At 38.6% G+C, this 26,610-nt stretch overlaps 2 protein-coding genes across 2 annotated transcripts; one reads left to right on the top strand and one right to left on the bottom strand.

Annotated features, from left to right (window-relative positions):
* LOC127644151 (60S ribosomal protein L9-like) lies at positions 1 to 7,681 on the bottom strand. The gene is made up of 7 exons (XM_052127180.1): positions 7,524 to 7,681; positions 7,299 to 7,414; positions 7,071 to 7,166; positions 1,619 to 1,751; positions 1,374 to 1,454; positions 651 to 769; positions 1 to 165 (listed from the first exon to the last, which is right to left on the bottom strand). Exons 1-6 carry the CDS (start codon positions 7,621 to 7,623, stop codon positions 663 to 665), a joined length of 633 nt encoding a protein of 210 aa, XP_051983140.1. The 5' UTR covers positions 7,624 to 7,681; the 3' UTR covers positions 1 to 165; positions 651 to 662.
* Positions 7,682 to 8,250: 569 nt separating this feature from the next.
* LOC127644294 (lipoyl synthase, mitochondrial-like) lies at positions 8,251 to 26,502 on the top strand. The gene is made up of 11 exons (XM_052127414.1): positions 8,251 to 8,423; positions 8,706 to 8,878; positions 9,445 to 9,538; positions 9,943 to 10,023; positions 10,154 to 10,310; positions 10,420 to 10,477; positions 10,864 to 10,992; positions 25,329 to 25,474; positions 25,588 to 25,658; positions 25,823 to 25,934; positions 26,069 to 26,502. Exons 1-11 carry the CDS (start codon positions 8,334 to 8,336, stop codon positions 26,134 to 26,136), a joined length of 1,179 nt encoding a protein of 392 aa, XP_051983374.1. The 5' UTR covers positions 8,251 to 8,333; the 3' UTR covers positions 26,137 to 26,502.
* Positions 26,503 to 26,610: the final 108 nt, after the last annotated feature.

Genomic DNA, 26,610 nt, shown 5'->3' with positions numbered 1-26,610 from the left:
TTGTGGTTGAAAAAAAAGGAGTTGGTCTTTATTGACAGATTTTACAGAGACTAATTTAATCCTCCTGCTGTTCCACCACTGTGCCCTTCTCGCTGACATAGATGCCATCCAGAAACTTCCGAATGTCCTTTTTTCTCACAGTGGTGGCCTGCTGGATCAGAGCAGCTGCAAGAGAGAACCAAAGAAAAAGAAACAAGCATTAAGAGAATCAAGTTCACAGTGATGCAACGTGATGTTCCCCAAAACAGAACTCCCTTGTGCTAGAAAAGCTGTATCACACAGAAATCAGTCATGTAACATGCACACCAAATCAGTGGTTATAGCTGTGAACTCAGAAAAGCTTTGTTAGTGTCGTCATGCTTGAGTGATTGTGAGAATGTGCAATCAAGCCCTAAAAACATGAAATGTAGTAATGCTGTAAAGTGAAATACTTTGATGTAGGAGATAATGAACAACTAGGTAAAAAACCATCACACTGGTTCACATTTGGCACTTTTGCAAAAGACGATTTGGCCAGATAACCAATGATCGTGAAAAAATTAACAGACAGACATGCTCAATGACAAGCAGCAGGAAAATGTATGCACAGAAGAGAGACAAGCAAAGGGGGCGGTGGCAGCTCCTGTCCCGTGTGAAGGTCTCGTTCTAACCTCTCGTGATCTCTACGACTCAGCCTCTACTACAGTTCCCTTCTCAGAGACGTAAATACCATCCAGGAACTTTCTGATATCCTTATTTTTCACTGTAGTTGCCTGCTGGATAAGGGCCGCTGAAACAAGAAATGCTGGGGAGGTGAGGAGCATGCACACACCAACTAGTGTCTCTCACACCAACATTAAGGACTCGCACTCAGATCCAGTCTCTTCAATCATTCTCTCACACAAACTCAGGTTATTCAACCAAGGGTAGTCTACATGGCAACAATTGGGACCTGAGAGTGAGGGTAATTTATTACATACCCTCAAGATACATAGATGCTGATTGGGTGAAGGTAAAGTTTAGGTTTTAAAAGAATGATCTATGTCTTTCATTGGTAAAAGCATAGTCTTTTCAAAAATATATAAAAAAAGATCAACACTATTTATTCAAGATATTCAACATTGTGATCAAGATAATCAGAAAACAACTAACACGTTCTGATCTGCAACACTGGGATCTTTAAGGGGTAAAACAGAGTTAAATCAAGCTAAATACAGCAAAATAAGTTAAGCATTAAAGATAATAAATACTTTAAATACATCAATGAAAATAGAATGGTCAACAGTTATCCAAACAGACACACCATCATATGGTTTTAAACTTGTGCGCAAATCATCTGTAAAAGTCTGACATTGACATCTGTTGGCACAGTACAACCTAGAGAGTAGGCTCACCTGAGTTTGACACCAGCTCAATGTCATTACCCTCCAGAACCAGCTCGTCTTTCTGAGCGGCTGAAACTGCACATGATACACCTATACAAAAAAGATTTCCCATAAAATTGCAAATTGCAACCAAGCTGGGTTCAAACCTATGGTGAAAAACACTGTAATGTCAGAAGAGACTTTTATAAAGCAGGATTAAAGGCCATTGTGATGACACTACACCAGTTTGGACAAAAGAAAGCCTGTACGCATACCTTGCCTCATGCGGACACGGCGGATGTACTTCTCCCCCAAGAAGTTTCTGATCTCCACCAGAGTGCCATTCTCCTGCATCACCACGTTAATGGGGAAATGGGCATATACAGATCGCATCTTGTATCTGAAGCCCTACAGACAAAATTAACATGCATTACATCACACTGTCTTGATAACCATACCCTTACCTCTTCAATATGACTTAGCAAGAGATTGTGGACAGAAAGGCACTATTTTGGACAAATATGCAGTCTCTTTTAAAAGCAGCATTAACCACCTAATAAGAGTGTAAGCCCGTTTATCGGTCCAATGACGGTCTCCAATAATACGGGTGAAGGTCTCTGCGCATTACTGTCTTTGTTACGCAACACAACAAGATTAAATGAAACACATTTTCTCTCACGTATTACCTCGTTTGTTCATCTGACTCCATAAATGAAAAAGGTTTTTAATGATATCTGAGTATCATTAAAAGTGAGCGAATGTTTGATTATTCCTTTAACTCCTTTAATTGTACTTTACCCGTTTAGATTAAGAAACTATGTCGCTTTGAGGTCCTCGCGTGTTTTCTCTACACCGCGGGTCTCACGATCACAAGCGGCCAGTATTGGATCATCAAACAGAGGTAATTGCTATATACCTGAGATCGGTCACGTTCAAGTTCACACAATCAAAGATACTTCAGTATAGCCCCATGGAATTGCATACACTTGAATGTAACTTAACATTTTCTTCAGCAGAGGTCACGGCCACTATTACAGATGTAAGTTGACCAACATAACTTCTCTTGTAATAGCTTTGGATTGGCCATGCGTGGTTTGCAACGTACACTTATCTGGAGAAACATCAAATTAAAACAGAGGTAAGACACACCCGAATTTAGATTGGTCAAGCAGCGTTTGCTGTTCTAAACGGAAATTCCCTTTTTGCAAACCAAGTACACATGAATCGATGCCAAATATTAGTCGTCACTAATCTGACGCAGACTTACGTTAACATACGAATTGTTTAATCTATTTAGGAAACACAATGTCAGAGTCAGTCAGAATAAAATCAAATGTTGACAATTTATTGATAAGGTAACAATCAATTCATCAATTCCAATTAGACAGTGATAAGTCAAAGTTAGAAATTTTATCAGAACATAAGAAATTCGAATTGCTATGACCTGAAATAAATTATAAACAGTAAACTGTTTGGGATCGTCTGATTACAGAGAGCCCTGAGCAATGTGTCGCCTTCCCTTAAATACCCAAACCATGGACAAAGGGGATTTTGGGAGTGTTTAGGTTTGGAAGTCCTGGGGACATACTTCATTAACATTCCAAGCAGGGATGGAGACAGACCTCCAGAATTATAAAGCATTTGGCAAAGACCTTATAACTTTGCTGTCATTAAGTTTACAAACCTGGGAATAAGAGCACTATACCAAACGCACTGAGACATTTTAAATTATTCCAAACATGTTACACTAGTTACATTATTTGTATACATCAGATATAGACTTGTGTTACATACAGATCTTAGGTGATTCTGAGCTGAATGTGGGAGAGAGGAGAGAATGGGACAGATGTGGAAGGGCAACAATGAGGTGTGAATTTGCAGTCTCCGCTCAGTGGGGTGTGGTGCCTCAGGAAGAGATGCTAATTGCGAGAAAGTTAGTTTGTTGATTTTCTCAAAGATCATACATTTGCTCTTTGCCTTTGAATGCAAACACATTGGCACCCTGCCTTACAAGAGTTTCCCACACTTTTAGACGATTTTGTAGAAATTGCGTGTGATTTTTAAAAATGTATTCAAATTCGGACCAATTCAGAATTGAATCAGATTGATTCGTAAACCAGTCAGACCAATTTACTGAAAAGAACCAACTCAGAACACCAAGTCTCTCACATATCAGACATCACTTTGGCTTGCGAGAGGAACGTGCCCAAGAGGAACGTGTACCTCATGAAATATTTTCGATCAGAGCATAACTAGAAAAACCATGTTCATAATGGAAATAACCATGACTTAATTTTTTTATTTCAATTCATTTTTCAATATCTCTAAGGTTTCATTCAAATCTTTAGCAGTTTTTTTTGCAAATTTTTGAAATTTCATCTTAAGGAAACGTAAAACATTGCATGCTTCTATAAACTTATGCACATCTTGAGGGAGCCGACCTTCTAGGGCTAAAAGATTAATAGAAATAAAATCGGGATCACGATGTGACAGATTTTCAAACTGCGAGGGCAGCGATTAAATTAAATAGTCTCAACGCCCGCTGTGCTGCGCCTACGTTAACGGCTGTTTTGTGCTTTCATACATGTAAACTGCATCATTGTATTACACATGTGGTTTCAATGAGGCTCTTTGCTCCATACCAGGGTTTCTGCAGGTATAATCAAATCTAATTTAATGCCATACATGACCCCCGACTAACCACTTATACACACACATATATACATACATATACAAACGATACATTTTTAAAAAGCCCATGTCCCAATTGTAACCATTCAATTTGACAATGACAACTGTATCACTCTGAACTGAATTAGAAATGGCCCAGGAGACCGCTTAAAATATAAAAGTTGATTTGCAGATATGTCAAATTTAATTTAACATGGTACCAATCAACTAGATATTGAATGCTATAGGCATACTGAAAAATCAGGCCATGGCTGGAAAAAAGCCATTATGTTTATGTAAATTGTACCGCCATCGAATACACGTAACCTACTAACCATAACCACAAATTCTATCAGTCTAGACAGAGAAGTTCATCAGTTTATTTTTGAAGTATGGGGCAAGGCCACATTTTAAAAAGTAGCTGGTTTTGTCCTTTCCACATGTGAAAGATTAAGCTATTTGCGAATCAGGAAACATTCCCTGGAACAACTCAGACACACCTTCATTTGATGCAAATGAGTGTTGCTGCACCTCTGCCTGCAGCGTCGCATTCGAACCAAACGCTGGTTAAAGTTTGATCGATTTTCCTTCGGTAGTGGCTCCGCAGGAAGCGGTGGTCAATACAGCAGCAGTTGTGGTTGTAGTAGTAGTAGAAAGATGTTACTTTGTCGGTCACGGCGAAGTAACTTGAGATAGTTAATTGCTGTCTGCCTTTTACAGCCGATTTGTGGCCATCGGACTGCATATGAGATTTAACGGCTCCATGTTGACAACCATGTCCTAAATTCTGTCTTCTAGCCACTTTTGCTGGAATTTGCACTTACCCATTTCTTTGCAACTTTACTCAATTTACATTCTCTGTTCTAACTCCTACAGGTACCAGCTCGCCGCTGTCCAAACATCCGGCGTTACATCAATTTTGCACCGGCCGGAGGCAATTACCAAACTGGATCCGCGTGTTTATCACACCAATGTGCATATTTTGCGACAGCAAATCAAAGTTATTCATTGTGAAGGCTATATTCAAAATAAATTGGTAATATTTTTTCAAAACTATCTAAAATGTTTAATGCCTGTAGGAATAACATTTAATGCTTTTTAATGCTATTTAAGGCCTTAATTTTCACAAAATCCATTTAATGACTTTTAATGCCCTGCGGAAACCCTGCATACAGACAAACTCTATCTGGTGCCCTGAGTGACAGATATGCCTCAAGTTCAGTTAGGTGTGCTTAAATGCACAGGGCGCATTAAAAGTACACCAGATTTACTTTAATTGCACAATTTCACATTTCTCTGTTTCGCCACCACAATTTACTATACACATTTAAAATAACCCCATGAGAGCAGGTTTTTGTTGACAGCAAGGCAGAGCATTTCACTGCATTAAAAGGCTGTTGTCAACAACTTCAAACAACAAACTTCCATTCCTTCAGTTTTCAAAAAAAGAGCGTGCAACGAAATAAAGGCTTGAGGGTTTACTAGAACTGCATTTTAAGTTATTACAAAAGAAATACTTTAAAATAATAAATGATTCTAGTAATAATAATAATTATACAATAATATGTTTATAACAATTTAACTAATTATTATTGCAATAAAATTGTATTCAAATTATCATCAAGTGATTGTGATGCTTCCCCCCCTGTTTCAGTTTATTTATATATATTATTTTTTTGGAGGACTCAAGTGTGAAAACCCTTTGTAGAACAGTATTTCCAGTTTGCAGTAAAGCATGGTCAAAACATGGTTTAATTTTTGGTTGAATGTTTATCATAACGCAGTTTAAATCTCAATTCTATTTTTTGCTCAAATCACTCAGCCCTACCGCCTTGTCATGGAACAGCTGAACGATCTCCTTGCTTAGGGGAGAGTAGCGTTTATTGTAATAGGGAAATTTTACATAGTTATTAATTGCTGCCAAAAGATGTTGCAGAAATAGTGTATCAGCTCACATAATAGCTGCCTTTCCACTATTGGGACAGTGCAATCAACTGGTCAGCCAGGGCCAACTGCCTCAAACCTTGAGCCACAAGAACAAAATCAATCTGCATACACACTATCGGGGCAACAGCCCTGCAGCGATGCCCTAAAACCTGCCCTCAATACCCCGCTTTGGTGCCAACATCTCAGAACCTGCCCATTTCACAAGCAAGAGGGGAAACAAGCGGAGGTGTCAGACTCCAGAAACTAGCTAGCACTCAAAATTAACAGATTTGTACTGTGTCTGCAAATATTTTTTTTTCCCAAAACCAGTAGCATTCTGCGCTGGATACACAACTTGGCAAGTTCAGCAACTAAATAATTGACTAAATTAATCACATCTTTGTTTGGTCTACTGACAATCCTCCATTCTCTATTGAGGTAAGCTAGTAGCTAGATATTAGCGATTGGGAAATGAGTATGTGCCGAAACCTCTGACCTGAATCAACCACTGACCTCACCACAATCCCTAGTTGGCCTTCTTTGGCTGAAGGGTAATCAGCAGGCCTGGCTGTTGACCCAGTGATGAAGCCTAGGAAGTGACAGTGGCATCTGGCACGCACTAGCACTCATTTGGCCTGATAGTGGAAACGCTGTTAATGAGGGCTCAAATGGCCATACCCAAACACCGGCAACCTTCAAATAATGCACAAACAGTTCTGGCGTACTGTGAGAACCCACTTTAAAAAGGAACTGTGGGTTAAGCATTTCTGACCAAGCAGGGTTATGTTTGAAGAATTGTGTGCTATGGTCGGGCCCTTCGATGGGAAAGTCACACAAGGTATTAACACCTGTAACAAATGACAAGCGCATTGTCATAGTGCTTTACAAATGGTCATAACTCATCATCGGTTATGAGAATAAACTGTTGCAATCCCCTTATTGGGCATTTTGAATTATGCAAAACTTCAGAAAAGAGTTTTTGCATATTAAGCATTTCCATTCAGGTTTTCTTTTGTGCAATTTCACAATTTGCACAAAAATAGTTGGGTCAAAACCCAGCTCATGACCATGGGAACCCTATAGACTTGTGTCATCAAGGAATTAGTTGGAGGACAAATTAAATTTACTCACCAGGGTGACCCCCTTGATCATGTTTTGTACATGACTGCAAATGGTGCGGACTGTGGCCAGCTCCTTCCTGTTACCCCACCACTTGTCCACACGCAACTGAAACACAAAATATCCAGATATATTCCGCACACTGTGATGCTCTTAGCCTGTACACACCCTCTTTCACATTTTGAAAGTAACTATTAAATGCGATTAACTCATTCATGTTTATACATTGAGCATACAAACCTTTTTCTGTTTCTTGCCCAGCAGACTGAGCTCCAGGTTAATGTGGTTGAACTCCCGGCGGAGTGTACCACGGGGACCCTTTACCAGAACTGTGCGACCCTTAAGGGACACCTCGACTGTTACGAAACGATTAGGATTTATTAAAACCGAGCATGGATTAAGAAACAATCATTTACATAAGACTGGAGCTCATTTCACACACATGACACTTGGAGATTGACATACCGTTGTCGGGGATGTCCACAGTCTGGTTACTGAGAATGGTCTTCATTCTGAAGGAATTAAACAAGCGATTAGCAATAATATGACAATTTGAGCCTCTCATACATTGCACTGCGTTTTTATTGTTTTAGACTACACAGCACACACCCGGCAAACCACAAAAATAACAAGTAAATTATATCCTATGCTAGTATTAAATACTAGTCGGTTTTAAAAACTATTTTCCCATTATAATTGGCGTGACAAGACACGTCTTCTCTTATGATATCGATGTACTAAATTAATGATGTGCTTGATTCGGCCCACAAGTTACAGGCTAGCTAGCAGATAAACACTGACAAGTCAGTATGCGATTATCAATCAACATCGGGTTATTTAACAGTAATACAACCACAGATATTTTAATAAACATGTGAACAGCGTTTCGAGACACTGGGCATGCTCAACGGATTTCACATTTGTCCAGATTGCACTTGATTAAAATGCGCAAGCACAGGATATGCCATGTTCTTACCTCGCCGATAAAGGAGGAAAGGAAGGAGAAAAGACGTCATGACGTAAATGTAACTCCAACGTGTTACGTGCGTCATCGCCCAATCGCCAAGGCACGATGCATCAATTACCATTATTGCAATCAGGTCTAGAAAATCTTTAATTTAAATTGATCAATTATTATTTTATACACAAAAATAAATGGTATTCATGCGTTTGCCATAGCTATCATATCAACAGAATGTCAGTGTTATTAACGTGCAGTGCGAAGTAAAGTCTGAGTTAATCGATGTCAGAGTGAGTGCTGTCAATGACAAAGTCATGGCGTTTATTGGCCGGAGATGTTCTGTTGCGTGTAGATATTCCTCTAATCATCTCTTTTTACTGTCAAAATGCTTTGAGCTGTCTCAAGTAAGTTCTTTCTGTTTTAGTTCCATTTTTACTGTACATATGCATAATATCAAATAGTTAAGTGTTATCTATAATGTAATAGTGTAATGCAGGTCAATGCAGGGGTTACTGTAGTCTAATATCCACTGATTAAACATATTTTTGTTTTCCACTCATTGCATGTTCTTAAATAGAGCTGTAGTCGAGTTGTCAATACCGTGAGATGAGGATTTCATAACCAGAAAGAAAGCTAAGGAACTTAATTCAATCAGCAGTTTTCTTATCATGTTCTGCTGGTCACAGGATTACTGTAACAGACTGACCACTGCTGCCAACACATCAGCCACACTCACAGAGAGAAAGAAAGAGATAAAAGAAAATGGACTGAACCTGCAGGACTTTATATCTGGAGAGCTTTCAGAAAAGAGCAAGTGGGATGAATACAGGGGCAACCTGAAGAGACAGAAGGGAGAAAGGTAATGTTATGGACAACTCTTACATTCACTTTCAATAATGCTCAAAAACACTTTCATCATTTACAGTTATGGGTCTGTAGTACGTGGCAGTGTAATCACAGAATAAGGTTGGAACAATTAAATGGATCACAAATTTTCTAACAAAAATAAATACTAGAAGTGCCATGTTTTGTTTTTGTTTGTTTATTTGTTTTGACGTGCACTGTAGTGATGGTACCATGTAGTTATTTGAAGTACCTTGTAAATAACATGGTAATTTAATGTTGAAATAATTTAGTACCGTGATATACATCAAAGTACCATGGTATTGCCATCTGATGATACCATTACTGTACCGTTATATTGCCACAGTACTTTTTTAAAACAAAGTTAAAAAAAATATGCGTTTTAATAGTTTTGCTGATTGATTGACTTGATAGACTTTGTACATTCATACACATGCTGGTAGAGAGCAATTTATTAATTATGTGATAGATACTTCATAATTAAACTTATTTAACAATTTTGCATTAACATACTATTAAGTTCAGTCCTTCTGATTTAACCATCTGTGTTTATTTTCTCAGACTGAGACTACCACCTTGGCTGAAAACAGAGATCCCTATTGGAAAAAACTACAGCAAACTGAAAAACACACTCCGAGATTTAAACCTTCATACAGTGAGTGTCTAAAAAAAAACAAATCTGATAGTTGAGCACTTGGCCTGACACAGTGCTGACAACTTGATATTTCAAAGGCCATGTTTACACCCTTTATACTGGTATTAATGTCTGCCTCGGTCTCATTTTCTTGAAAGTCATAACCGGCAAATTTTATAACCTTTGTTTTATTTCAGTAGTTGAGGTGAGTAGGTGAGTCTGGGATGCATTAGCATTTGCACTGCAAATGTAATGTGGTTACATGTATTTTCCACTACCTCTGAATGTAGTTTCAGAGATCAGATCAAAACTTTTTAGACCATGTTTACCGCTTTTGATCGGATTGCATGAAATTTCAGTGGTCAAAATGTATGCTTATAGGCCTGTGGTACAGGAATTACACACTGTTGTTAATATGGTTGCAGGTCTGCGAGGAGGCCAGGTGTCCCAATATCGGAGAATGCTGGGGAGGAGGAGAGTATTCCACTGCCACGGCTACCATTATGGTAATAGTATTGGCTGGGCAACACACATTTAATCACCATAATGTGATTCTCTTTCAAAAAGTAGTTCTTTGTTAACTTTCCCAGCGAAATCTGAATTAACATGTATGCTAATACATTTCTCTCTCCATAGTTAATGGGGGACACATGTACACGTGGCTGTAGGTTTTGTTCGGTTAAAACAGCGAGACGTCCTCCACCTCTTGACCCTGACGAGCCGCATAACACAGCTAAAGCCATCGCAACCTGGGGGCTGGACTATGTAGTACTCACATCAGTGGACAGAGATGGTGAGGAAACACATCAAAGCACAGCAATCTACAAATTTAATTAAAGGTCTCTATTGTTCCTAAATGTATGGTATGATCAAGCAAATAATCATTTTATTGTGTTGAACAGACATTCCTGATGGTGGGGCTGAGCACTTTGCAAAGACTGTCTCCAACCTTAAAGAGAGGTACAGAGATTACTCTTGAGTGTTTAGTTAAAAGTTCACCTAAAAATGAAATTCTATTATTGTTTACACCCATGTCGGTCATGTTGCTGCTATTTTTGCAGGGAACACGAAAATATATATTTTTTAAAGAATACATAGATATAAAATTTACATAGCTCTTGTCATTCTTCAACAGTTCATAGTAACCCAACTGATTTAAAAAAAAAATACAAATATATATATATATATATATATATCATATAAGTAGTTCATATGACTCTTCCGAAGCAAAATTATTTAATTATTTGGTGAAATACTACTTTAATATGTTATGTGTTTAAAAGACTTTTCATTAGAATCACTTTGTTGTCCTTCTGTTTCTTTCATACACATGTCTTCTCTCTTAGGAACCCTAATATTATGGTTGAGTGTTTGACTCCTGATTTCCGAGGTGATCTTGCAGCAGTAGAGAAAATTGCTCTGTCTGGTCTTGATGTTTATGCTCACAACGTAGAGACGGTCCGAGAGTTACAGAGGTTTGTGCATTGTACCGTCACTTTCTAAAGCTGCAATCAATTAGGTACTTTTCATTAAATGTATTTAATACATTTAATTAATATCAACAATAATATATTTAATAATGGCCATAAAATAAAATATAACAACCTAAATAAAAACAGAAAATATTAGATGCCATTAAAAAAAAATTATACTACTACAATTTACACTTTTTAGTCCTCCTACTGTACCCAGGTGTAGCCTACTTCCCTAAAGTTATTTTTTTGCTTCTTTGGCTAATGTTTTGTGCTTGACACATAATATTTAATATGGATAGTATGTGAATGGATACACAGGGCTTGTTCCCATTCAAGTCGGTCATTTCGACGCTGTGTCAGTTGCTGATGTTATGGGAGCTTCTCCCAGGATTGACAATCTCTGAAACCCTTTACAATGATGGAAATCTATTGGCAGATGACGCTTGACACTCCACCCCTGATAGGTGCGTCATAGTGGGAATATAAACGTCACCACCTTCATCACCGGCCATTCTTGAGATTCTTGATTCCTCTGGTTTTTTGAGCTGTTGGATCTGTTAGAAGACAATGGGCAAACACCTTTTGATCATCAGATATTTGTGGGAGCGAGACGAGCTGCTACTGTCCCAGTCTGGGACTTCACACTTGTCTTAAGCATGCTTACAGGTCCACCGTTTAAGCCGCTGAATGCATCAAGCTTCCAAGCACTCTTTTTGAAGATTGCGCTGTTACCCGCTCTAGCTTTAGCAAATCATGTGAGAGATCTTCAGTCCCTGTCGGTCCATGATTATTTTCTGGATTTTGGGCCTGGCTTATCGAAGGCTGTGCGATTATGTACCAAAAGTGTTGACCACTACCTTTATGGCTCAGATGGTCACCTTGAGTGCTTTTTCTCCTCCTCCCATTGAAACGGTCGAAGCACAAATATTGCATAAACTCTGCCTTGTCAGAGTGCTGCGCATGTACATGCTCTTGCATGTAAGTTCAGGCTGATGAAGCAGCTCTTTGTTTGCTTTGGAGACCGCTCAAATTTTGGCCATCTCTAAGCAAACACTTTCTCATTGGGTGGCTGATGCCATTGCGCTCACTTATCGCAAGACATCCTGTAAGGTAATAAAGTTAAACCCATTAAAGAGACCAGTATTCAGTTTACTGAAGAAAAATGTCTCCACATTTCCAATGGCAGGAGACAGAAACAGGAAATAAGTTGAGTATCCAATCTCAAACTAAATTGCAATATAACAATGGCTAACAGTTATAGGCTAATTCAAATGAGTTGACGTAATCTTTACAAGCGTATATGCTTCTGATAGGTTAACCATACAGATATTTGAACTTCTGCAGTTAATCCAGATGGACTTCAAAGACATTAGTCATTAATCTTACAGATCATACAAAGTCTTTGTTTAAACACTGACCGAGTGATACACTTACTTAATTTAATAATTTTATACATGACTTGCACTATACATAAGTAATATTGGCATTATATTCATGAGCCAGAAGGGAACTGGCCCCCACACTGAGTCTGGTTTCTCCCAAGGTTATTTTTCTCCATTAAACAATATTTTATGGAGTTTTGTGTTCCTTGCCACAGTCGCCTTTGAGATGCTCACTGGGGTTATAAATACAATTATTATTTAATTACTTATTTTTAAACCCAATTCACAATCATATTTTATCAAACTTCACAATGATGACTAAGACATTATAAATATTACAGTTTTATCTTCTGTTAATGCCTGATCTTCTGTAAAGCTGCTTTGAAATTATGTGTGTTGTGAAAGGCGCTATACAAATAAAAATGACTTGACTTGATATTTACTGAAATTCAAGCATGGTGAATTGTTAAACTACTCAAAAGATGTTAATTAAAAACATAACATTGATTAGCTGGAACCACAAAGTCTCAGTTGATCAGCAGATAATGGTTTGAGGTGAATAAAAAATTGAGAGTGCTCCTCTTTTCAGTTCCACTGGCTAAGTCACATGACACTCTCAAAACTTCGAACAATCCCTACAATGACATCATTAGACAGAATGCAACATTTGCTATCTATCCCCAAGGTTGAGTCAAGCCTCACTGGAACACAGGCCTTATCCAGCTGGAACAAACATGACAAGAAAACAATATGTCCAAAAGCAATAGAGCAAGGTTAGGCAGAAATATACTTTTTGTGATTAATGCTAATAATGCATTTGTGTCAGTAAATACATAAGTACAATAATGACCTAAAACGTAAACACAATAAAATTATTGTTTAGTATAATCAATAATCAATTAATTTATTATAACTTACATGTGTATTTGCTCTCCGGGAGCTGGGCAAATGAGTTAGCACTGTTGCGTCGTTCCTGACATGGGTCAGACCTCCAGTCACCCCTCAGAGGTCTAATATATACAAATGACCTGTAACATTTGTAATGATAACAAATGCACATGGTTAAGAAGTTGATGATTACCTTTTGGTTATAACAGTTGCTATTGAATGTATTCAAGTCATCAATAGGCCGAAGAGACTGGTAAACCTGTCCCTTCAGTGCAGTGTCCCATAGGGGTATGGGCCCACTCTACCAGGGGTTTAACTTCCTCCTGGGCTTGGGTGAATGGTGTGTCCTTGCAGGACATCTGCCTGGCAGTAGGCTGGACTTCCCCTAACATTTTTGGTTTTATAACTTGGATGTATCCTCTCTCTCTTCCCAGACCTTGGCTGTGAAGGGGAGTTAAACTCTTTGTGTCCTCTGGGTACTGCGTATGTCCTTCTACCAGGCTGGCTGTTTTATGCTTCTAAATTGCAATGCAGGCACATAATTACACATATATTTATGTGTTTGTACGCAATGTCTCACTGCCCAATGGCTAGTGTAATTGTTAACCTCTATCCCTTCGAAGGGACATTCTAACTCCCCTTCCTTCCTATTTTTTAATACAAAGAGGAGATTGGGTTTGCACTTTCTACTTACTTGGCTAGTAGTGCAAAATGTGTGTGCAATCAGTAGCACTAGGGATGTTATGATAGCAATATGTTACCACCGTGGTAGTTGGGTGCCAATTGTCAGATGCATTTACTTTTTTGCGAGTTATTATGTTTCCAGCTGCACTGAATACACGTCCAGAACGCAGTGTTAATCTCATAAACTAAATTACACAAATGTTTGAGGTGTTTTTCGGTGATTCCATTATCAAAGTTACGGAACAAAGTTGCATAACTGTTCTGTGACATCAAAGAATTATGAACTTGGAGGATCTTGCTGTAATACGTCGATCGATTGTGGCCATCGAGACGAAATTCACTGAGATGTTACAAGAATGGGGGACGTCGAGAAACTGATTTATTATCTAGAGTCATCGGAGAGGGAATTAGCTGCTAATCTGCTGCATTTGTGAAAAACTGGAAGACCTTGAGAATCGTAATCAGCTATACAACATCCGAATAGTTGGAATTTCTGAGAACGAGGAAGGCCGAGATATGAATTTCCTAGAAGAGTTCTTCCCGAGTCTGCTCAACATAACAGGCCATAACCTGGGAATCGAGCGAGCTCAGAGAGTTCTGGCTTAGAGGTCCGCAGAGGGAGACTGGCCCGATCAATTCTGGCCAAATTTCAGAGATTGTCAGATAAAGATCTTGTTAAGCTAGGCGAGGAGTAAAGGAAGGCTTTCTTGGAAGAATCACAGCATTTTCTTGTTCCCAGACTTTGCGAATTTGACAAGAGAAATGCAATCGATTCAAGGAATGCAAAAAACTCTTACATCAATGTATGGTCGCTTTTGGACTGATGTTCCTGGCCAAACTGAGAATAGATACTGAAGATGGCCACAAAATATTTACATGCCCACAAAAAGCGCTGTCTTTCATAATATCAATGGACTGAGGAAGTCATAGTGTGTTTCTCACGTTGCAGCCAAGTGAGCTTGACTCCCTGAACATTCACTTGACCGTCCGAAAGAAGATTCTTTTTAGTTTCTTTTTGTGCTGTTTCTGCCTAGCGGCTGAAGTTTTGTGGAATAACAGTCCTTCAAGAAACTTTTGCAACGACGGAGGGTCGCTTTGCACTGAAATTCCCGGCCAGGTTGAGAATAGATGCTAAGGCTGGCCGTAGAGTGTTTACTTGTCCCCTACATGCAATATCCTTCATAGGGTCTATGGAATGAGTGAGTCATTGTGTGGCGCTTGCTTTGCAGCCTAGTGGATCTGACTTACTAAACATTCACTTGTCTGTCCGAGGAAACTGGGCACCTGTTTTGTTTCTTTTTGTGCTGGTTCCGCCTAGCAGCTGGAGTTTGTTTGGTGGAATAACTCTCCCATTTCACAATTCACAATTGTGGATGAATCTGCACACTCCTTGTGTTTATGCCTCCTATTGGCTGGAGTTTGTTTTGTGGAGTATTTTTTGCAGGACATTGGAAGGATTAGGTCATCTGCTGCACTCATGAACAGCCGGTTCACTGAGCATTCATTTGACTGTCCGAGGAAACTGAACAGCTTTTTTATTAAAATTTTTTTTGCGCTGGAGCTTGTTTTTTGGAGGAACATACCTTCGGGACAGTTTTGTGAATGAATCCACACATACTTGTGTTTATTCTGCCTATTGGCTGGAGTTTATTTTATAGATTATTTTCTGTTTCTGTCTTAAGCAATCTGATGGCAAAATTATCTCGGGGGCTCTCGTAGGTATACATGGACTGTTTGAGTGTAGAGGGATGGACGCCAGTTGGCACTGTCGTGCGCGAGGTTAATGTGCACGTTTTAATTTTTTCTGTTTGTTTGGTTCGGGGGAAGTTTGGGGTTTGACTGTTGCACTAATGTTGGAATGTGGTCTTTATCATTTTATTTTTGACACATAATCTATTTTTTCTCATATGTCAATATGTCAAATGTTAATATGAGTGGATTGTCTCTCAAACATGGAATGTGAATGGGTTGGGGAACCCAATAAAAAGAAGGAAGGTTATTTATTTTCTTAAATGAAAGAAATGTAATATAGTTTCTTCAAGAAACGCATCTTTCCCCACAGGAAGCTGAAAAATTTGGGAAGATATGGGGTAGACATGTTTTCTTAAGTGCTGCTAAAGTAAGAGCAGGGGAGTCATTACATTGATAAGTAAACATCTACAATTCAAATGTCTCAAACAGATTAAAGATAAATTAGGGGCAAAGGTTGATTTTAGTTTATATTTACGCACCTAAAGCTGATGTTGAAATTTTTACCTCGGCCATTGATATTAATAATGCTTTTAAAGAATTCTATCTTGATTTTTATAGTTCACATCTTCATCTACTGATGAGGAGATTAGACATTTTGTGGAACCATTACTAAATTACTTGTGGAACTCACTAAACTGACGACTGAGCTAAAACATTTTCTTGATTCTGAGATAAACTTGGAGGAGCTTGGGAAGGTAATTAAGGCCTTGCCTATAGGCAAGGCTCCGGGGCCAGATGGCTTTGCCGCTGAATTGTTTAGCTCTTATGCTACAGAACTGGCTCCATATTTGCTAGAAGTTTATACGGAATCATTAAAGAATGGAAAGCTTCTGCCAACCATGACACAAGCCCGGATCAGTCTGATTCTTAAAAAAGATAAAGATTCAAGTGAGTGTAAGAGTTATCATCCAATTTCCCTGATCCAGCTAGACATTTAAATATTTTCCAAAATTTTGGCTAACTGATTAAGTAAAGTTATGACATCTCGTATACAGTACATATACAGTGCATCCGGAAAGTATTCACAGCGCTTCACTCTTTCCGCATTTTGTTATGTTACAGCCTTATTCCTAAATGGATTAAATTCATTATTTTCCTAAATGGATTAAATTCATTATTTTCCTCAATATTCCACAAACAATACCCCATAATGACAACATGAAAGAAGTTTGTTTGAAATTTGCAAATGTATTAAAAATAAAAATCACACAACAAAATCACATACATATACATAAGTATTCACAGCCTTTGCTCAATACTTTGAAGCACCTTTGGCACCAATTACAGCCTCAAGTCTTTTTTTTTTGTATGATGCTACAGGCTTGGTTTCTGGCTGGGCCACTCAAGGATATTCACAGAGTTGTCCCGTAGCCACACCTTTTGTTATCTTGGCTGTGCGCTTAGGGTTGTTGTGCTGCTGGAAGATGAACCGTTGCCCCAGTCTGAGGTTCAGAACACTCTGGAGCAGGTTTTCATCAAGGATGTCTCTGTACATTGCTGCATTCATATTTCCCTCGATCCTGACTAGTCTCCCAGTTTCTGCCACTGAAAAATATCCCCACAGCATGATGCTGCCACCACCATGCTTCACTGTAGGGATGATATTGGCCAGGTGATGAGTGGTGCCTGGTTTCCTCCAGACATGATGCTTGCCATTCAGGCCAATCTTTGTTTCATCAGACCAGAGAATTGTTTCTCATGGTCTAAGAGTCTTTCAGGTGCCTTTTGGCAAACTCCAGGCGGGCTGTCATGTGCCTTTTACTGAGGAGTGGTTTCCGTCTGGCCACTCTACCATACAGGCCTGATTGGTGAAGTGCTGCAGAGAAGGTTGTCCTTCTGGAAGGTTCTCCTCTCTCCACAGAGAAATGCTGGAGCTCTGTCAGAGTGGCCATTAGGTTCTTGGTCACCTTCCTGACTAAGGCCCTTCTCCCCCAATCGCTCAGTTTGGCCGGGTGGCTAGCTCATGAAGATTCCTGGTTGTTCCAAACTTCTTCCATTTATGGATGATGTAGGCCACTGTGCTCATTTGGACATTCAATGCTGCAGAAATGTTTCTGTGCCCTTCCCCAGATCTGTGCCTTGATATAATACTGTCTCGGAGGTCTACAGACAATTCCTTGGACTTCATGGCTTGGTTTGTGCTCTGACATGCACTGTTAACTGTGGGACCTTATATAGACAGGTGTGTGCCTTTCCAAATCATGTCCAATCAACTGAATTTACCACAGTTGGACTCCAGTCAATTTGTAGAAACATCTCAAGGATGATCAGTGGAAATAGGATGCACCTGAGCTCAATTTTGAGTGTCATGGCAAAAGCTGTGAATACTTATGTACATGTGATTTTATTTCATTTTTTATTTTTAATTAATTTGCAAAGATTTCAAACAAACTTCTTTCATGTTGTCATTATGTTGGTAGAATTTTGAGGAAATTAATTAATTTAATCCATTTTGAAATAAGGCTGTAACATAACAAAATGTGGAAAAATTGAAGCGCTGTGAATATTTCCGGATGCACTGTATATCAGATTGGGTCTATTCGGGGCAGCAGCTCTTCTGATAACATTAGGCTTCTCATCAATATTATGTTGGTTGTAGCGAATGATCAGACTCCGGTCGCGGCCATCTCACTTGATGCTGAAATATGGTGTTTGATATGGTTTTTTAATATATAGGGGTTCGGGAATACTTTTATTGGATGGATTATGTTACTTTATAGACGCCCGATAGGGGCAGTACAAACAAATAGATTAATTTCAGATTATTTTACTCTGGATAGGCAAGGCAAGGCAAGGCAAGTTTATTTATATAGCACATTTCATACACAATGGTAATTCAAAGTGCTTTACATAGAAGAGATTAAAATAAGAATAAAAAAAAAATATATGAATAATTGAAACAGTTTAGAATATAAAATAAAATGCAGTACAAACAGTCGGACACACAGTGGCACAGTGCTCATTCAGTAAATGCACAGCTAAACAGATGTGATTTGAATGTGACTACTGTAGGAGCACATCTGATCTCTTCTGGAAGCTGGTTCCAGCTGCGGCTGGCATAATAGCTAAAAGCAGACTCTCCTTGCTTAGAGTGAACCCTTGGTATTTCTAGCTGATGTGATCCTAATGATCTGAGTGATCTGTTGGGTTTATATTCAGTGAGCATATCTGCAATATATTGAGGTCCTAGCCCATTGAGTGATTTATATATCAGTAATAATACTTTAAAATCAATCCTAAATGTAACTGGGAGCCAGTGTAAAGACCTGAGGACTGGTGTGATATGTTCATATTTTCTGGTTCTGCTCAGAATCCTGGCAGCAGCATTCTGTATGAGCTGCAACTGTCTTATGGTCTTTTTGGGAAGGCCAGTGAGGAGTCCATTACAATAATCCACCCTGCTGGTGATGAAAGCATGCACAAGTTTCTCCAGGTCTTGACTGTAAACAAAGCATCTAATTCAGATGATAGTATGCTGATTTAGTTATTGCTTTGACATGACTACTGAAACTAAGGTCTGACTCTAGAGACACACCAAGATTCCTGACTTGATTTTTAGTTGTTTGACCCCTAGCGTCAAGGCATGCATTCACCTTGAGAACTTCATCTTTGTTTCCAAACACAATGACTTCAGTTTTGTCTTTGTTTAACTGAAGAAAGTTTTGGCATATCCAACTGTTAACTTCATCAATGCATTGGCACAGGGAGTCAATGGGGCTGTAATCGTTAGATGATAGGGCTAAGTAGATCTGTGTGTCGTCTGCATAGCTGTGGTAAGCAATTTGGTTCTTTTTCATTATTTGGCTCATTGGGAGCATATACAGGTTGAACAGGAGTGGCGCAAGAATTGAGCCTTGAGGGACTCCGCATGTCATGGACATCCACTTAGACTTATGGTCTCCTATACTCACATAATAACCTCTCCCTTCTAAGTATGACCTGAAGCATTTTAGGACCATCCCAGAAATCCCCACCCAGCTTTCCAGCCTGTCAAGAAGTATGTTGTGATCGACAGTGTCAAATGCAGCACTGAGGTCGAGTAGTACCAGTAATGATAATTTGCCTGTATCAGTATTTAAGCGAATATCGTTTATTATCTTTATGAGCGCTGTCTCTGTGCTGTGATGTGATCGGAAACCAGATTGAAAATTGTCAAAGTATCCATTTGAGTTCAAGAATTTGTTCAGCTGATTGAAGACAACTTTTTCAATGATCTTGCCTATGAAAGGAAGATTTGAGATCGGTCTATAGTTGCTTAATATGGTCTTATCCAGATTGCTCTTTTTCAAGAGGGGCTTGACAACTGCAGTTTTCAGGGAGTTTGGAAAACTCCCAGAGAGAAGTGAGGAGTTTATTACTTCTAGGAGATCTGCTTCTAAACAGTTGAACACACTTTTGAAAAAAGATGTGGGAAGTGCATCAAGGGCGCAGGTTGATGTTTTAAGGTGCTGTACGGTTTCTTCCAAAATTTTGCCATCAATTTCTTTGAAATCAGACATAGTAACTACTTTCTCAGGTTGTGGTTTGATTTGTCTGACCCCAGCACAACTCAAGGATGTGCTGATCTCCTTTCTGATATTATTGATTTTTTTTTCAGAGAAGAAAGAAGCAAACTCACTGCACTTGCTGTCTGAGAGCATTTCACTGGGAATCTGGCTTGGAGGGTTTGTCAGTCTCTCTACAGTCGCAAAAAGAGTGCGTGTGTTGTTTTATGTTGCTGTTTATAATATTCGAGAAGAAAGTCTGTCTAGCTTTGCCTAGTTCCATATTAAAAGCATGGATGCTGTCTTTGTAGATGTTATAATGGACTACAAGTTTTGTCTTCCGCCAAATGGGCTCTGCTTTTCTGCATTGTCTTTTCATATTTTGCACTGCTGTTGAGTTTCTCCAAGGTGTTTTTGTCTGCCTCTCTTCTTCTTGACTTTCACAGGAGCAATATCGTCAATTACACTTTTAACTTTTGAGTTAAAAGAATCAAGGAGAAAATCAACAGAGTCAGCAGATATACTTGGTGTTAAAGATATAGCCTTCATAAATAGTACACTAGTGTTTTCATTTAAGCATCTCTTCTTGACAGACACAGATCTAGCTTCAATGGTAGGAGAGATCAATTTATCAAAGAAAATACAGAAATGATCAAACAGTGCTACATCCTTAATAACAATCAATGAAATGTTTAGACCCTTACTGATAAGTAAATCTAGAGTGTTTCCATGATTGTGTGTGGGTCCATGTACATGCTGAGTCAGATCAAAAGTTTTTAAAACCGTTTTGATTTCTTTTGTCATATTGGTTTCTGCATTATCTATGTGAATGTTAAAGTCTCCAGCAATGGCAAAACAGTCAAACTCTGAGGTAATTGTTGATAACAGTTCTGTAAAGTCCTCAGCAAAGGCTGGAGAGTATTTTGGAGGCCTGTAAATAATGATAAGTAAAATGCGTGGAGCACCTTTTAACACACTACCCAGATATTCGAAAGACGGGTAATTCCCAAATGATATTTGCTTACATTGATAGATCTCTTTAAAAAGAGCAGCTAAACTATAGGGGCACCTGACAGGGTTGCCCTCTTTCCCCATTATTGTTCTGTCTTGCCCTGGAACCATTAGCAGCCGCGATAAGAAGGGAAGATGATTTTCCAGGGGTGGTGGCGGGAGGTATGGCGCATAAGCTTTAGCTTTACACCGATGATATTTTATTATTCTTCTCTGACCCCACTAGATCTATGCCTTGCCTGCACAGAATTATTTATTCCTTTTCTAAGTTCTCAAGATATAGAGTTAATTGGTCTATATCCGAAGCTTTGGCTCTGACAGCATACTGCCCAGTAACGGCTTTCCAACTGGGCAACTTCCAGTGCCCCAAACAGGGCATTAAGTATTTGGCCATTTTATTCCCAGCAAATTTGTCTGATTTAGTTAATTTTGATCCCTTAATAAAAAGGTTTTCGAGAGATGTGGGCAGGTGGGCTTCATTACATTTATCTATGATTGGGAAGGTTAATATATGACAATTTATTGTATTCCAAAATGTAACTACTTGCTACAATCTCTCCCTAAGATGTCCCCCTCTCTTATTTCAAGCAATTTGATAGCGTAGCATTCCTATGCATAGACCTATGCATTCGCCGGGTTGGGGAGTAACAGAATACATGTAACAGGATTATGTATTTAAAATAAATAATCGTATTCCACTACAGTTACAATTTAAATAATTGGTAATTAGAATACGGTTACATTTAAAAAAGGATTTTGATTACTGAAGAGATAATTTTGCATTTGTTTAATTTAATATTTAGTCCTTTCAGATGGAAAACATTTATACGTATACATGATGCTATCCAAAGTGCATTTGAACAGTGGTGAAACACTTTCTTATAATGTGCTACATTCATACGAGCAGACAGAGATGTAAGTTTGAAGTTTGGAGCAGAAGAAATGGAAATAAACCTTGTGTAAATTGTCAGATTTACGCTAAGATAAAATTCTATTTCTAGCCATTATACATGCACATGTTACCAGGTATGATCATATTTTTTTATCAAGAAAATTCACATTGGATCATCTTTTTTTCAAGTAAGACCTTTGATATTAGGGCAAACATCGTATTCTTGATAATAATTTTTGTATTGATTTCCTGTAAAAATATCTAAAAATCCTTAAAACTAGATCAATTTTATCTTGTTTTAGAAGCAACACTGCATAAGATATTTAGGTTTTTCAGTGAATGTATTTGTAACTTGTGAATTTTGTCTTCTGTACTGGCAGAATTTTTGTATTGATTTCCTGTAAAAATATCTAAAAATCCTTAAAACAAGATACATTTTATTTATCTTGTTTTAGAAGCAACACTGCATAAGATATTTAGGTTTTTCAGTGAATGTATTTGTAACTTGTGAATTTTGTCTTACTGTACTGGCAGAGTTTTTATAATCAAAACAAGTGAAAAAAATCTACCATTGCTGAAGAAGTAATCCAAAGTATTTAGAATATGTTACTGACCTTCTAACGGTAATCTAACAGAATACATTAAAAATTATATTTTACAGCATGTATTCTGTAATCTGTAGTGATGTACATTTCATAAGTAACCCTCCCAACCCTGTGCATTTGGACATTTGGATCATTGGTTGCTTCAACCTGAGAGAGCCCCTCCCTGGTTTTGCATTGAACAGGAAGTTCTTGCCCCTATTTCGCCATTGCAAAGCCTTTCTATCAAACTAATCTGAAAAGTTAAATCACACCCTGTTCTCATGCATTTGCACTCAGTATGGACAAAAGTGTCCAGAGTGTTTAATTCAGACATTTATTTTAATGTCTCCTCGAGCATATGGCTGAACCCAAAATGATGTACTGATAAGTCCCCTTACTGCTGGTCAGAGTGGATAGTGAGGGGGTTACTACACTCTGTGACCTATATGAGATTGGAGGGTTGGTTCAACATTTTGGGATTCACAGATCTCATTTCTATAGGTATTTACAGCTGTACCACCTGCTCTGTATTGTTTTTGAGAGTAGCATACACCCCCCTAAAGTGGCAGATACTCTGGGAGTGGTGATTACTGCTTTTGGAAAAGGTCACGAGGCATCAGTGTATTTCTCCCTGTTAACTCAGAGTCTGGGGGAAAGAGCTTTAACTTCTATCAAGAGAGTATGGGAGAAATATTTAAACTTGGTATTGGAGGTGGTGGTGTGGGCTAGGATTCTAAAAAAATGTGTGCCTTATGCAATTCAAGATTTTGCATAGATTCTATTACACCCCTTCTAAATTGTATATGCTTGGTCTTAAAGACACACCCACATGCTGGCGATGCCAATCGGAGGATGGAGACACAACTCATGTTTTTTGGGGGGGGTGTTATGATCCAGGGGTTTAGGTTGAGGGTTCAGAGTTTTGTATGTGACGTCTTGGGCACTCTGGTTTTGTTTTGCCCAGACTCTGTATTTTGGGAGATTGGGCGGTAGTGGGTGTTAAAAGTTGATTCTATGTTTTGCTTTTCTGTGTTTGAATAAAAATATTAATCATTAAAAAAAGTATCCACAAAACAGATACTAAAGATAGAATCCTTCATTATACTCTTTAAATTACATTATTTGAGGAATTGATTTCAAGTTTCATAAGGTCTAAAATCTAAACCTTTCATGTAAGTTGATAGGTTTATGTCACGTGCATAACTGCAGGTGGCACTTTGCCACTGTGGGGCAGCTGTCACAGTGATGCTCGCAGTACAAATTAGCACAGCACGATTGCATAGGGGCCACATGATATTAGCAACTGATAAGGCATCGAAGTAACTGACTTGAAAGGGAATGCTCATGTTACCATACTACCAGGGTCGTAGCGAGGAATTCTGGGCCCCCTTACTGTATTTTGCTCTGGGCCACTTTTATATGAAAAAATACTTTTAAAAAATGTGTTGTGGGCCCCCTGGACCTTAGAATTGTTACCATCTTTCACCCCTTTAGCTACGGCCCTGCATACTACGGAATACACACAATGCTTGCCACACTACTGATTTCTTGCTGTAAAGGGACCGAGAGATTCGCTCTATGTTTGAGAGTGGCAGAGCAGGTATCTACACTATCTTTCGCACACACATACACAGAGATCAAGCAGGCGATAGAGAGAGTGTAAAAAAGTTATTTGAAAGAGTGTGCACTCTGCTGCTCTTAGACAGAAAATCACATAAGGACATTGTAAAGGGATAAATGGAAAGGAGGAGGCGAGAACCGGCTTTTCAACATAAATAATGGTTTAATAATAAACTAAAACAGAAGACAAACACACACATGATGGACAAAAAGTGGCCCCTCTGCCCTGCCACAGACATGTTAACACGTAAAAACTGATGCACAGTATCAAATAAACAAGATGTATAATCATCCTAACTCTAGAGAGCAAATCAATATAAAGACAAAAAGCCAAAACCCAGACATTAGCACATTTTTAAATCCCGGCCGGACACTTTTTTCAGGTTTGAAAAAGAGGACATATTCAGGAAAAGAAGATGTATCGTCACCCTAGAAAAATACAAATATTTGATTCAAATATTCAAAATACAAATATTTTTCTCTGGCACACTTTAAATTACATTGCTAAAAATATACTTCATAATTTTTGATGGTGTGGGTCATTGAAAATGTTTACCGGGAAAGTAAAAATCTCAACTACTTGCCTTACCAGCTCAGCAGAAAAATGTCCATGTTATTGAGCCCTATTAGTCTGAAAACATAGGGTGGCATCCAAAATGAGAAAAGCAAAAAAGGTATTTTGCCCTTATCCTGCTTATTTGTGTGCTGTAGCACATACAATCACCACCAGATGGCAGAAATATAGCTCATCTAACTTATCAAGTGGATCAGTAACCTTGTAGTTCTCATCATGGGCACCTGCAGGATTTTATCTGAGGGTACACACAGAAATCTGCCTTGTACAACCTTATATCTAGGGGAGTCCAGGGCATGCTCCCCCGGGAGAACTTTTTTTATGCCGTACAGCTGCAGGCTAAACTGAGTTCTCATCCTTTGTCGTTCTCAATGTAGCAACACCAGTGTATTAAATTTCACTGATGTCCAACTCTTTGGAGTTCATGGCTTATCTCAGTATCTACCTCTGATCTTTGACCCTTAGGTATGTGCGTGACCCTCGTGCTAACCTCGATCAATCGCTGTGTGTTTTACGACACTCTAAAAAAGTGAAACCTAGTGTTCTTACGAAGACTTCTATCATGCTGGGACTGGGAGAGACAGATGCACAGATACATGCCACTTTGAAAGGTAATATTCTGTAACACACTGAAACAAGTGAGTTACAGATGTATTTTATGTATGTCAGGGGTGGAAATAAATATGCAGATGTTAGCAAATGAGAGTTATTTGTTTTCTTGTAGAACTGAGAGAAGCTGGAGTGGACTGTCTAACACTGGGGCAGTACATGCAGCCAACCAAACGCCATCTCAAGGTACGAAATTATAATTAACCCTACACCACATAAGACACTAACCAGTAACCCCATGATGAATAATTCAACACCAACCACCTACATTTCCTCTCCAAGCCATACACCATTTCAGTTTTGTTCTGTTACATGACAGCTAACATGCATCAATAAATGTGTCTTTAAAGGTGGAAGAATATGTCACTCCTGAGAGGTTTTTGTACTGGGAGAATATTGGCCAGGAGATGGGATTTGTCTACACAGCCAGCGGGCCACTTGTGCGCTCTTCTTACAAAGCAGGTAACTGCTCGTTTCTGTCGGACAAAGGCTTTCACATAAACACCTATTCTACGCTCATGAAGCACATACACTTGCACAGACTGTTACATTATTTGTGTAAACATTCTGTCTTGTGCTTTATCTTTATTTCTTAGGCGAGTTCTTCTTGAAGAATCTGCTGAAAAAAAGGAAGTCTGAAGGGACTGCAACGACAGTGGAGTAAAACTGTTGAATAATACCTTCATGACCGTCCCCTTATCTTTATCTCTCTCTGTGCAGTCAATACAAAGACTATGGAGCTTAGTTATTACAAATAAAACTCATTATATTGGTTGTAATCTTCTATAAATGTAAAGTTACAATAATTTCATTAAATCAGCCACAGACACAACAAAACATGATCAGGCTTCACAAAGAGTGAAGCATTTCACGACTGTTATGGCATTTGATCTTAGATGGAGATCTACTGGGTAATGTCACCTTCATTGCTCAAAGAAGCAAATAAAGGCCAGCCTGATGTATTTTAGAGACTGCAAGTAACAGTGATGTACAACATTTTGGGTTTTAGAAATAGAATTAAAGATCTGTATATTGTGTCCGTATCATATACCCGATATAAACAGAATCTTGATACATTCAGATCAATGCCAAATACAAATAATGCTTTTTCTAGTTTCAATCAAACTTTCATATTTTA

The sequence above is a fragment of the Xyrauchen texanus genome, chromosome 5 (assembly GCF_025860055.1).
Source record: "Xyrauchen texanus isolate HMW12.3.18 chromosome 5, RBS_HiC_50CHRs, whole genome shotgun sequence".
Lineage (NCBI taxonomy): Eukaryota > Metazoa > Chordata > Actinopteri > Cypriniformes > Catostomidae > Xyrauchen > Xyrauchen texanus.
Note: the sequence above shows the minus strand (reverse complement) of the source record. Positions and strands in the feature narration are given on the sequence as shown.